General features: G+C 39.8%; 1 protein-coding gene across 8 annotated transcripts; it reads right to left on the bottom strand.

The window, feature by feature from the left end:
• Positions 1-705: 705 nt before the first annotated feature.
• Positions 706-13,925, bottom strand: LOC101477456 (uncharacterized). Of its 8 annotated transcripts, XM_012925096.2 has the most exons (9): positions 9,440-10,222; positions 8,326-8,636; positions 8,018-8,083; positions 7,745-7,873; positions 6,285-6,717; positions 4,943-5,088; positions 4,483-4,675; positions 3,957-4,119; positions 706-3,714 (listed from the first exon to the last, which is right to left on the bottom strand). In XM_012925096.2, exons 5-9 carry the CDS (start codon positions 6,588-6,590, stop codon positions 3,407-3,409), a joined length of 1,116 nt encoding a protein of 371 aa, XP_012780550.1. In that variant the 5' UTR covers positions 6,591-6,717; positions 7,745-7,873; positions 8,018-8,083; positions 8,326-8,636; positions 9,440-10,222; the 3' UTR covers positions 706-3,406. The 8 variants fall into 8 exon arrangements, with proteins under 8 accessions (XP_012780550.1, XP_076739025.1, XP_076739026.1 ...); XM_076882910.1 differs by lacking the exons at positions 7,745-7,873; positions 8,018-8,083 and adding an exon at positions 10,239-10,385 and having other exon boundaries at positions 9,440-9,526; XM_076882911.1 differs by lacking the exon at positions 7,745-7,873.
• Positions 13,926-14,436: the final 511 nt, after the last annotated feature.

A 14,436-nucleotide genomic window follows, 5' to 3' on the forward strand; every position in this document is an offset into this window, starting at 1 on the left:
AAGCACCTTGAGACACTTGTCTTGTGATTTTTGTGCTGTATAAATAAAATTGAATTGAAGTGAACATTAGGAACATCCTGTTCACCTAGAATGTCATTTTAAATGCAGCTGTCATCCAGCAGATAAAACATCATCATTAGCTCCCAAAATTCACTCTGCCACGTCCTTTCTGTCAGTCAGATGTGGAGTGAATCTCACTCTAATCCCTATTGTTCCAGCTTTAAAACCTGTTACCTAAAAGTCAAAGAGAGGTTGACTGTATGACGTCGGTTCATCAGTTCATTGCTCTAGATTTTACAGGTGTTAGAGGAAAAATGATTCTATGCTTCTTTACCTTCTTTAAATGTACAAAGATGCCCTTTGTCTGTGTTTAGATTAGTTTAGAAGTGCCTTTTAGACTTTCCCAGCAAGGACATATTGTTTCAGATTGTTTTATCTTTCCTAGCTCTCTGCTGACTAGACTAGCACCATATATGGAGTTGTTTTATTTTATCTGTTTATTATTTTCTTATCCTGTTCTCACGGTCTCTGTGATCTGTGCCTATAAAAAATGCCAAGCCTCTGTTCATGGTGTGAGTTGTTCTCAGCGGCTCACCCGTGTACACGTTTGATAAAGAAAGTAACTTTGTCTCATTGTGTCTTTATTCCTCCTGGGTTTTTTTGCAGGGTTTTCTACCAACAACAGGTCTACAGCAAATGGGCTAATAACTGCATATTCACTCTTTATTTATTCAATTTTTAACATAACACTCTTGGAGTTTGACTTGATCAGAGGTGGCAGTAATGCGCAGGAAAAACAACACGAGTCCATCTACAAGGAGGCTGTGGGGTAGCACGGGCAGTCACCAGTGTTTTTAATTGTCATCAGGGGTTAGATGGTGGGGTGATATTTGGAATAATGTGTATGTAAGCAGACAGTTTGGTCGATAACCATGGCTGTATAAAGAGAAACTAAACTTTATAAATAGTGCCCCATTCACTGCACTGTTGAAAACCCTCCACACAGCTAAACAAAGCACCATATACCAGACATTAGACAGCTCCTGCAGAGCTTCCATTACTTATTCAAAAGAATTCAAATTAGAAAAATTATATCTTGTGGGGTGAAAAAGCTGCTCTTTTCTTTGGAATTTGGAAAATACTGCAGTGCATTTGTCATGATCTGAGTGTTTCAAAGAATAAACAGAGTAAACATGCCTGGGCTCGGTTCAGTTAAGAATAATTCAGAAAACCTAAATTGCTGTTGCTCACTTAGCAGCTAAACATTCGCTTGGTTTGAAGTGCAAGCAGTTAGCATGTACCTAAACTGGAGAAATTCATGTTCTGCTAACTCCAAACTGGTCTGGTTCCACTTTAGCTTGCTCGATATTATTAATAACTATTATCAATTATTATCAGTCTAAGTCCACTGAATATTTGTAGAGAGCTGTACAGTCACAGAGGCTAACAATAAGCTCAGTGCTGGATCAGTAGACCAAACTGTGGGGCTAGCTGCTTATTAAACCCAAATTTCTCATTTTGAAATTAAAGCTGCACCCTAGCAAACATATTGGAAAATATTACTAAAATTAAAGATGAAACGACACTAGGGACATTATCACAGTGTCAGTTTGACATATATTTTCAATATCACTAAGAATTTGTTTTCAGTAACTGTTTTCTATTATCTATTTGGTAATGAGAATAAACAAAATGTAAAACATTTTAACGTTTCTCAATAAAAAGAACAAGCAGATATCTGATGTTTCAAACAGTGTTCGGCCCACTTCTTATCTTGTTAAACTAACTAACCGCACATAAGAGCAGCAGCATTCCTGAGTTTATGATGCTGACATCTCAGACAGAGCGAGCATAATCACACAATGCAGAATTTAGAAATATTAAATCATCAATAGCTTCACAGTGTCATTTCTTTTCCTAAAACAGGCTCCAGTAATACTAGTCTGTGTACATGGAGACGACTGACGTCTGATCACCATCAGTTCTACGCATATTAGTTGTTGTTTTTTGAGAAAAAACAAAGGTGAACACTTTAATCCTTCTTTGCAATAATCTGATGTGTATTTCTCGAGTTGTAAGCCAAGTCAAACCCAACCTCTACTCTGCTTGGAAATAAGACTGACATCCATCTGTCCACCATTCTGTTTTTGGCACAGTACCACGATCAGCTTTAATCAGAGGTGAGGTTTGGGTTTCAACCCTGTTTGCTGGAAACTGTGACAAAGTTTCCAATACTGGTCCTAATAGTTTCATTACTAAAAGATTTTTCAAAAGGACAGAAAAACACAACAATTAAAGAAGAGATGGATGAAAGGAGGGCAGTCTACTGCTGGAGGCCAGACGGCTCTCTTTCTCTGCCTGTTTAATACCTCCAACACACACACTCACAGTTAATAACTGTATTGCAGATCAGCAGTAATCATCTTGACATCTTTGACCTCTGTGGGACTTTGTCCTTCTCTTTCCCTCCATCAGTCCTGCACTAATCCCCTGTGGAGTACAGACACATATGGTCCTCATGACCCCCTCTATCTCTATTGCTGACTCTCGGTCTGACTGTCAATCAATAGGTTCAGACATTCCTGGGGCTTCTATGGTGATAAACTACAAAGAACAAAGAGTATATTCAAGAAACCTTCTATTAAATATTAAATAATTTATTTGCAATTTTCTATTTTACATTATGAGTTACAGACATGCAAAGATGTGTTTTGTGAGTGAACAGACTTCCCTTGGGTGTTGCATAAGAAAGGGTGTAAAAACCTGCTAAATTAAACATCTACGACAGCTGCCTGCTGTGGTGATCCCGTGAGATTAAAGAAAAGCTCAAATTAGCGTAGGTATTATAAAATAGGTGGAAACGAGATCAGTGAAAGGGAAAGAAAGAAAGCACAACAGAAGTCAGATTATGTGTGAACATTCAGCTGTATCCACACAGGGAGCGATTCACAGTGATGTGTGACAAGAGACCGCAGACAGTCAATCTGACATTTGGTGACTTCAAGAGACTACAGGTGAATGAAACCTCGGCAACTGTTAATACAAGTCAGACATTTTTTTACTCTTCAAACTCCACATTATGTGTATTGGCCTTTGGTCTTTACCAAAGTATGGCTTTTATTGCGAAAAATCCCATTGCTGACAATGGTTGTTCTTAAAAATTCATCGAAAGAACCACATTTTTACAGCAGTTCACTGGTAGCAGCAGATCACAGCTGCAATATTAAATTTGAACAGATACTCCAGGTCTTCTTCAGTTTTAATTCCAACTCTGTTTTTCACTTTTTGAAAGGAAAAAGAAATCAAGTACGATCCATTTGTGGCAGCAGTCAGGAAGTGTGTGCTAAAAGCATTTTTGTAACCAGAGGAGCCAGAAACATCTGCTTATCCTCTCACTAATTTTGCCTCAGGATGGAGGGCTGTGAGTTTGCGTCTGTGACTCGGTGTCCCAGTTCTTCCCTCGGTTCCTCTTCCTGTTCCTTTCCGCCATCACCAGAGCGGCCACCACGGTGACAAGCATAGTGACAGTGATGACGAGTACAGTAGCGGTCTCAGCCACGCAGAGTTGGCTGTCTACCCAGGCCAACGAAGCCCCCATCAGCTGCGGAGGGTCCTGGCATGTCACGTTGCGGTAGTCGTCAATGTGGAGGTGCCGGACGTGTAGGATCTTACTGAAAACACGATGCAGCTCACAGTCACAGCTCCAAGGGTTCCCTGGCAGGGAAAGAAGGAAGGCAGGTATACAGAGTTCAATTAAACAAAGAATGCAAACCTTAAAATTGTGTGTCAGAGTGTTGAGTCAGAACTTGATTGTAGAAGAGGGGGTGTTGATCAACATCATCTATTTTATATTGCATGATAATCAGTCCAAACGTTTTAAACATATTTCAGTCTGTTCCGTCAGTTTCTGACATGGAGAACAATGAATGAAATAGAATTAAAGTATTTCTGCAGACCTGACAGCTGTATGTGTGTTGCTGTTGTATGAAGGCTGATGAAGGTCTTAAATTTGAGGTTATGCAGGTTGTTTCCCTCCAGATCAAGAACAGCCAGGCTGTACAGAGGTGCCAGGGCATCAGTATCTATCTGAGAGATGTTGTTGTTGCTCAGCTGGAGTACCTAGGAAGACAGACAAACAGGTACTAATTAGAAAGGCAGACATACAGAATAATGAAGTCATCGAAAATGGTGTGCCACAGGGATCTGTTTTTGAGCCACTTCTTCTTACAATAATTAGACAATTCTTCCAAAGCAGCACATTAAAGTGTGCATTAATAGGTAGAGATATCATAGTACTTTATACTTTATAACTAATGATAAATTTCAAACTTATCATTATTCAGTGTACCAAAACACTAGCTGTCTTACGTGCAGATGAATTAAGACATGAAATAAGATTCATTTACATTATTATACTTTTTAGAGGCTAAATCTACAACAGTCCACAATCAAAAAAAAACTTTGAGGTACCAGTTTATTTACCCATTTAAAAAAAAGTCTGTTCACCTCCAGTCCAGGCAGCATGTCCAGGCTCCCATGCTGCACCACAGTCAGTTTGTTGTTGTGTAGATAGAGTTGTCTGAGCCGGGAGAGGCCTCTGAACACGCCGGGGCCAACAGACACCAGTTTGTTATAACTCAGGTCCAGCTTTTCCATGTTGTCCAGAAACTCCAGGCTGGCAGCAGAGAGACAACGAGAGCGTGAGACAGTGAGAAGATACTGTGAGAGACAGGCAGAGAGAAGCTCTGTGCTGAATGCTACTGTCTGTAACTGTATTCGCTATATAAATCCAGTCCATTATTATTATTAAGACAGCTCCTGGTCTTTTGGATCACTTTAAACATATTCCTGTTAAGCCAGACGATAAACAGAAATATGGAAGCTGATGGAAAAGTGAGATGGAGTTTCACGGCACTCTGATGACCCACAGATAGCCATGTACCTGTATCCAGATAGATAATGCAAGATGTTGTGCTCCAGTCGCAGTTCTTTGAGAGCAGGCAGACTGGATGAGAAGTCCACAGGGAGAGTTTTTAATTTGTTCCAACTGAGATCCAGTTTCTCCAGAAAGGACAATGAGAAAAATGCCTATTCAAAGACAAAAAGCATCAATTAGGTGTGCTGTTTCAACTTTCCTACTGTCAGGGACATGGGTCTGAGGGTCCATGAGCAGTTTTGAACTTGTTTATTTGTTGCTGTGTGTACCATGATTTTGTGTGGTGCTTGTGCCCCTGGTTTCCCTTTGTATTGTGTATGTGTGTGCGTGTGTGTGATGTCCTGGTTTTCCTGGACCACCAGGCCTAGTGGGTGTGTCCTGTTGGGAGGCTGGCCACACCCGAGGAGGAGTAACACACACACCTGCAGCTGATAAGGATCGTTAGGGGAGCTACATAGCAGTGTGGCTGAGTGCTTCTCAACGCTGGATCATTGAGTGACTTCACGTTAGTCTCTTTGTCAGTTAGAGAAGGTTAGTCTGCCGCAATTGTGGTGTGTTCTGACAGCTGCCTTTTTGTTATTTCTCAGGTGGTGTGTGGAGTCGAGAGGGCAGTGAGCACGGGGTGCTCGAACACTGCCGAGCGCAGACACACTGGGCACTACTCTGGGAAGAGGACACAGCACGGAGTCGGGAATGCACTGTGTCAGTTTACTTCACTGTAAATAAACACACTGCTTTGCATCGAAGAGCCCTGCCTTTGGGTTCTAATTTCCCCACATCCCCACGGTCTGCCAGCGCGACCGTGACAGATTCAGTTTTTATATGACATATCAGTGACTGGCAGTGATGTAGTGGTAAACACATTTCCTTGCAGTCCATGTCTCTCATTTCTGTTATTTTCTGTAAATGTGTTTTTTAAATATAAAGTATTATTTTTTATATATACAAGTCGATTTCTATACAAATACAAAGTTGCAATTTATTTTCTATCTATCTGTGAGCTGCAGACAGATAGTCAGTCACAGGCAAAGAGGCAGCGTACATCCTGGACCAGCACCAGCCTGTTTCAGAGCTTTCACTTAGACACAGACAACCACCCACACTCACATTCACACCTAATGCCAATTTGGGATCTCCAGTTAAGCTAACTTACTTGCCTTTGGCCGTTGGGAGGAAGCCAGAGTAACCGGAGAGCAGCCAACCCAACCCTGGAGTGTTTTCCATGCTTGTGATAATTTGCTTTAGTTACATATTAAATCTCTAAAATACGTCTTCGTATTATCCTTACAACTGTAATTGTGCAACATTTTCAGATGCATAAATAGTTTTTCCACCACTTTGTTCTTACCTGTGGTTGGATTTCCTCTATCTGGCTGTTGGTGAGCACCAGCACCCGTAAGGACCACAGTCCTTTGAAGGCTTGAGTGCCTATCACACTCAGATTGTTTCTTCCTAGCTCCAGCAGCCACGTGCCGTGCGGGAGACCCCTGGGAACGTGCTCAAACCCACGGTCGCGGCAGTCCACCAGGTCAGCATGCTCATAACAAATGCACTTGTGTGGACACAACTTTGAGCACTGAACACATGGGAGAAGGGACTGCGGGGAGTAAATGGCAAGAAGGAAGAAGAGATGTGTTGTGGAAAGAAGATTCATATTTCCCAGGACAGCTGAAGGAGGGTCAGGAGATTTTAAGAAGCAGAAAGCTCACTGAAGGGCGGGAGTTTAATTCTGCTGTTCTTTTTCCCAAACCTCGCAGTCCATGTCAAAGCAGCCAAAGTAACTGGCAATAGAAAGAAACAGAATATATTTTCTATATCAGAATATAATACTATACTCAGTACTAATAATAGTGTAGTCTTCACTGGCTCGCTGTTAAATCCAGAAATGAATTTAAAATCATTTTCTTTAACTGATAAAGCTTACAGATATCTGTGAGCTTCATGAAACAACCCCCCTGATCCAGTTCTCCCTTATTCATGCTGTAATCAGCTCAGGCTGCCGTGGAGAAGCACTCCGAGAGCACAAACCTCCACCAAGGTAGCTCACTGTCTGGACAGCATTTACTTTTAAGGGAATTGTATTGTTTTTTTATATATATAAGCATTATGTAGGATCAATAGATAATATGTGCTGATTTGTAAATAACTGGACATGAATAACTTGAGAGTGCCTAGTTAGTACATTTGTAACTGATAACCTGATAATGCTTTCTTTAAACATGTGACACATTTTGGGGTCAACTTGGAAAAAAGGCAGATGTGACATGTCAAAGTGGGGTCAGAGGTTATGGACGCAAACCATAATGTGATATTGAGAATCCCTGTGTATCCCTATATGCCTGTATGTGGTCAATTCATATAGTGGCAGTAGGAAACATCGTTTTAGAAGCTCTATATTATCATTATTATCGCTTTGGCGTTAGGATCAGTCTGTTGACCTTGAAGGGGAGTTTAAAGGTCAAATGTGACATGATAGTTCAAATTTTTATACAGTACTTACTATATATCGATAACATATTATATATGTTGATAATTCACACCAAACTTGTAAGAATCATAGTTTCTAAGGCTTTTTGCCAATTTTCCAGCCAATAAATCACTGAGTTCACTTTCACCCTATCCGCAGGTTTTATTAAAGACAGAATAACATGCACACATGGAAACAGTACCAAAGAAATTATGGCTTTTGTGGAAGTAGTAAGCTATATTTATAAAACACCTTTAAGAATAGAGGCGAGAAAAAAGAGAACTGTAACAGAGTGAATTTAAAAAAGAGAAGAAAATGTAAAGTTGCACACAAAAACTTACAAGTTTTATCTGGTTTTTTGTTTGTTTGGGTTCCTACTTGTCCTGACAGAAATGTTTGGATCATTAGCTGTTAATTGTTCCACTGTACTCATCAGTATACTGTACAGTTTATTATATCAATTCTGCCTCCTGCAAATGAAGGCACAGTTTATGACAGTTGAATTTGTATGCTTAGAAATTAAAACAATGAGCATAAAAGTTCTGAAAAGCTACGACATGATAAACATGACTTTCTTCATTTTTTTTCTGTAAATCTCCAAAGGACAGTTTTACCTAACAGGCTGTAGGACTACAGGGATACGTCTTTATCTCGTCTCTCCATGCCTCATCCAGATATAGCTGCATAATCAGATCATGAATGAATTCAGCCAGTCTGATGAAACTGCTATTTTTTTACTGTATCAATTTTTTTTTTTATTTGTTAGCATGTAGTTTTCTGGAAAAACAATCTCCAAAATAAAACATTTTCCATGGTAAAAAATAAGAAAATAAAGACAGCAAACAAAGAGGATCAATAAAGTTAAAGTTTAACAAGTGGGATATTTTTTATCAGTTATTTTGACAATGGATACCTGACTCACCCCTTCTGCTGCTGAAGAGCCAAAATATATCCATGCTAGCTCCTCAACTTGTACATGCCCTCGGCTTTGATGGATGATGCTGAGACAACAGGCAGAGGAAGGAAGGAGCGAGAGAACCAAAGACAGGACAACGATGATGCTGATGGAGCCTTCCAGTGCAGTCAGCTGCGATAATAATCCTCTAATCCTCTCCAATCGCCAAACGCTTTCTCTCTCTCACTGAACTCGTCTGATGTTTGTCATGGTGTTTCTCTCTCTGTCCACCCTCCCTCTGGTTTCCTAGGCATCGCTCCATCTGTCCCTTTTACCGACTTAAATATTATATAAAGACTTTTAACATTTTGAGAATATTGCGTGTGTGTCTCTGTGTATATTTTTGTGTGTTTCTTTATTAAGTAAGTAAAGAAGCACACAAGTAAGGATAAGTGCAGATTTAACTATGAAAATTCACTTGGGCTATTTATTAATTAATTATTACTTTAATACAAAGAGTCAGCTGTTTCTACAGCTTCTTTAGCTAGCAATGCTAGTGACTACTTGCAAATTTAGCCCCTATTAGCATCAATATAACAACTGATAAGAACTTCTAGAAATTGTTGCAGTCATTAATTCTTATACTAGATAAATTAGAGAGGAGAAGTACAACATGTTAATTTACTTAAGGCTCATAAATCACAGAGGAAAACTCTGGAGGTCTACAAGGTTCATTTCCTGGGCCTTGCAAGACAGATGCAGCTTACAGTTCTGAAAAGACAAGCCTTTGTGGAAGCTCCTTAAACTGCCATTCTTTTTCATGACCGGCAGGGGGCCAAATACTGTGGATATAAAAACTAGTTAAGATTGTAAAAAAGTCTATCCGGTCGTTAAGTGATGGCGTGGCGAATCCTACTTCCGGGTCTAAAGTAGTCTGCGTTTAATATGGCTTTTGTGTTGTTAAAATTTTTAATGTTATGTATTTTCTTCTATTTAATCTCAAAAAGCTCCTAAAACAGTCAGTGATCACTGTTGACCTCCCTCGGCTTTTATTACCGCTAATCATTTATTTAAGCTCAGTTTTTAAAACCTTAGGATGTAGCTACAGCCCAGCCCATGCAGCAGTTTATGAACGACTAACCTCGTATTGTGGATGGATTATCTCAGTTGTCCTCCTGGCTGAAGTTTGGTCCTTTTACAGCATCCTGCCTTGCGATTACATTTGTTCCTGACCACCGAGAACACTCACATTAACTTTTATCGAGTGGAAAAAAAGTTAGCTTGTTTATATTATGCTAACATAGCTGTGTCGTAGTGATGTTCGATTCGTGAACGAATCGTTCAATACTCGAGAATCACTTTACTGACTCGTGAATCATGATTCACAAGCCCAACTGACTCACCCCTGTTGCTGTTAGCAAACTAATTCCATTAGTAGAAATATATCTAGCTTATAATTAAAATTGTGGGGGGGGAAACAACAGCCAGTTTCGTAACAAAAGCATTTCTGCTCTGAACTGGAAGAAAAACCCCTGAGTAGAAGCTCACATCAAGAAAATAGCTCCTCGGTTCACAGTAGCATCGCGCTGCTAACATGCTAACACCACATTTGAGCTACTCACTAGTGATGTTCGATTCGTGAACGAATCGTTCAATAATCGAGAATCACTTTACTGACTCGTGAATCATGATTCACAAGCCCAACTGACTCACTGACTCATCCCTGTTGCTGTTAGCAAACTAATTCCATTAGGAGAAATATATCTAGCTTATAATTAAAATTGTGGAGGGAAAAACAACAGCCAGTTTCGTAACAAAAGCATTTCTGCTCTGAACTGGAAGAAAAACCCCTGAGTAGAAGCTCACATCAAGAAAATATCTCCTCGGTTCACAGTAGCATCGCGCTGCTAACATGCTAACAGCACATTTGAGCTACTCACCCCCTCCCTTCCTGTGCTGAATCGTAAGCATAAGCGAATCACTCAGGACTCGCTAACCCCCTCCCTCCTGTGCTGAATCAAAGAGCGAACGAATCACTCAGGACTCACTAACCCCCTCCCTCCTGTGTTGAATCATAGAGCGAGCAAACGAATCACTCACTCACCCTGTCACTACCCGATCCGTACCGGAAACCCGATCGGTACCCCGCATGCGCAAATCTTACGTCACTTCCTCTCTTTGCCAACATTGCGACATTCAATATATTTGAATGATATGGTTAGCGCCCAGTTAGCTCCTAGCATTTCTCTGCAGCTCTGCCTCCTTTTCGACTACCAGGACATTTAAACAATGAATAATCCGTATCCGCAACAAATTTTTGCTTTTCTCCTCAACAGAAAGCGTTCCCCAATTGAACAACAGCGCCGTAAAATAAGAAGAATGGTGCCTAATGACAGAGTTAATAATACAGACTTTATAATATGTCACGTGAAGATTCAGCAGCCAGATGAAGTGTTTACTGGCAATTGACAGTGATAGCGGACATTATCATCACTTTTCCAACAATCCTCTCCACACAGACAAGCATAAACACACTCGATTATCACTAAATCAAATTTAACACACATTTGTAATGACGCTAATTCAGTTTACAATAGGGTTCATTCGCTCAGTCAGCAGGTGGCGGTATCCTCGTACACTGGGGAGTACACTGCCATTAAACGAACAGAAGAAGAAGAAAACCCCTGCACATGCGCGGTACGGATCGGGTAGACCCGATTTGTACGGTCTGACTTTGCACATGCGCAGTAAGGATCGGGAGTCTCGATCTGTCACTATCTTTTAATTTTTTTATTTTTGTCTACATTATATTAAATGTTTCATTATCGGAAACATGTTAAGAGATACTTGTTATTCTTAACATCTTAACAGATACTCTGACCTGTAACTATCGTAAAATGCTTCGACCGGAAGTAGACACCTTTCGCGCATGCGGGGTACCGATCGGGTTTCCGGTACGGATCGGGTAGTGACACACCCCCTCCCTCCTGGCTCACAGCTTCTTCTTCTTCTTGGTTGGCAACCAATGTTAAGGCGCATTACCGCCCCCTGGCTCACAGCGCAGTGGACATTTAGATGAGAAAATATATATTTGACACACTTAAGGAAAATACTAATAAAGTACAAATAAACAAAATAAATGTTTATTAAGCAATTTTGATAAGAAATTGCTTAATTTTAGAAATGTTTTTGCTCTTTGTTCTCTATAAAATAGTTGTTTTTTTTAATCATTCATGTTAGCAGTGGGATTTACATGAAAAGGGAAACAAATTAAGTTTGAGTGAAAATGTAAAATTTTTGCACTCTGTGGTCAACTGACTCAGTGAATCAAATGACTCAAAACACCCGATTCACTTTGGTGAGTGACTCATTAACACTAGATTCAGTAAAAAGAATCAAATTTACCATCACTACTGTGTTGCTAGCGGTCACGTAGCACATCATTATATACCAGCTAGCCCAACTTCAGTAACCCTACAAACGTCACTGCTGTTTACTTTTCTGTCTTCATTTATGTTGGAAGTGATAACAGAGCTGTACGTTTTAATTTGTTTCCAAAACCCTGCAGTCAGGACATGCTATATTATATTTAGATAGAAGCTAGCGAGCTAACTTCCTGCTAACTTCTAACTCCGTTAAATGTCATAAATTCCGTTTTCATGGATGCCTGGATGTTAAACTCAATTGTTACACCTGGTAGAGCAGAACGCTGATCATTTTATTAAAGATGAAAGACTTTAGACAGTTTTTCAACTCTCAGTAATGCCATAGTGATCGTTTGATATATGGACCTGCAGCGGAGTTTAGGCGCAGACACGGCTAGTGACGTCAGACTTAACGACTGGATAAGACAAGCCTTTAGCTCCCTTTGCTCTCAGTACACTTTCCCCATATGGTCGTTTCTTTTAAAATACAACATGATTTTGTCAATCAAAGTCTGTTTTAAAGTCAAAAAAGGACAACGGGGACTAAGCTTTATCATGTGATCAACAACATTAGGTTACTAGGATGTAATGCCTCAGTTAGGTCGGCCCCTAAATAACCACATCTGATTTCAACACACACCAAGATGGTGATGGCAAAACATTTATTTTGAGGGTTCACAAAAAAGGTGTCCATTTTTATATACAGTCTACGATTTTATAGTATCTACGCAGACGCATGCTTGATTTATTGTAACTAGCAGTAACTAATTTCTACTGTGCAATTTCTGATGAGGCTTTGGTGAGCTTCAGAAATTACAAGTGAGCCAACATTTTGGCACAGCACTGTAAATGTGCTGTCAAGTTGACTGTGTTTTATTTTACAGAATAAACGATAATTCACTGCATAAGTGAAGAAAAGCCACAAAATGTTGAATAATGTGTAATGTTGGAATTTATATTTGCATATATGAGGATTAAAATGTTTTGTCTTCTTGTTTGTGCACAACAATTTCAGCACATTATGCAATCAAGAGGTTAAATACCCAGCATCCATTCACCAGGAGGACTGCACAGTCCCTGAATTCAAGGTCATTATAACAAGCTGCACTGCTGCAGTGATGTTATTGGGCCTACAGATTTTTGCTTTGTTATGTGTTAAGCCTTTACTGAACTCAGACAACTGAGAGCAGGCAGAAAATGAAGAGGATAGAGAGAGAAGGGCATAGGATCAAGAGATTAAACCAGACTCAGACCCACATGGAGAGCTGGATATTGTTCATGTTTAATTATCACTTTTTTTGTTTTTAGGTACCCATGTTAGACACAAGACAACAAGGAAAAGAGCACAAAGACAGCCTCCAAAATTCCTTCCTGATTGATTGAGGAACCTTCACAGGCTAAATGTGGGCAGAACGGATAAGGAAGCAGAACCATCACGTTTCACAGACTGTATATAAAATAATGTGTTTTATATCACCTGCTGGTTTGTCACTGCTTCTAAAGGCACAGTGGCTGTTTGATAAAACCAGAAATAGATTAGATGACATCATATTAAGAGAATATATATAAGATGATCGAAAAGAAAGAGAAAAAAAAGAACCCTTGGACACTGCTAGCATCATTGACAGGTTTTTGACGGGGCTCCCACACAAACGCAAAGCTGGAGATGAAGCATCGCCAAATATGTTTCCAAACCAACTTCCTTCCAAGCCAAATGCTAGTAAATATGCTGAAGCTTATCTTCCCTTTGGCTTCACCTGCACAAGTGCCAGGTAGGTCTCTGCGACAGAATTAGTTTCCCTTTCGTCGGGAGCATGCTCTGTGCTCTCGAAATTACGGACTAACAGTATCCCACAGTTGTTTTTGAATCCATTTTGCACACAGAGGCATTTTTTTGAGAAATGTATTGATATCAATGTTGAATATTATTACACAGGAAAAAAACAACTACACATAAAATAATTACACTGTGACGCCTCTGCCTTTCTAAATTGGGGGACAGTAACTGCGTGTGTATAGAGTGTAAAACTGTAGATAGTCAGATTAACAGTATTTTGTCTCTATCTGCCATTCTGCAATTCATCTCATGCAAACAATAACGTGACGCACAGCGTGACGTGAAAAAAGGCACATACCTTTGAGTTGCATGACGAACTCTGTATTCCCGGTCCACACGTAAACGCTAAAAACGGCGTTTAAAAAAAAAAATCTCAGTTTTCGGTGATTCGAAATGCCGTTTACGTGTGGACGAAAGGTTCGAACAGCGGCGTTTTCAAAAATACCCGTTTAAGTGTGGACGTAGAGTAAAAGAGTTAGTAGTGGGGGGGGCGGCGAACATTTTTCTTGTAAAACAAAGTAGCCTAAAATTTCTATCAGTGCCAAACTCACATTAGTTCACCAATGTGTATTATTAATTTCCACAATGAAATAAGGTGTAGCGTAAAAATAAAATAATGCAATCTTAATTTCTTGTTTTAATTAAAATAAATGTTACATTCAAAAGTATAAAAAATGGTCATCTTTAAGTTAAAATAAAAATAATGAAAAGATGCAGCTGGTTTACCCTTTTCTTCTTCCTTTACTACATGTCCCATGTAAACTATGAGCTTCAACTCCTCCCTTCTGTTTCCTTGACTTTGCTACTTCGGACTTCTGCATCTCCTAAGATGTGTTACAATTTACCTGATTGGTCTATGTGTTTCTCTGTGTTATT

Source organism: Maylandia zebra, linkage group LG4 (genome assembly GCF_041146795.1).
Source record: "Maylandia zebra isolate NMK-2024a linkage group LG4, Mzebra_GT3a, whole genome shotgun sequence".
NCBI classification, from domain to species: Eukaryota; Metazoa; Chordata; class Actinopteri; order Cichliformes; family Cichlidae; genus Maylandia; species Maylandia zebra.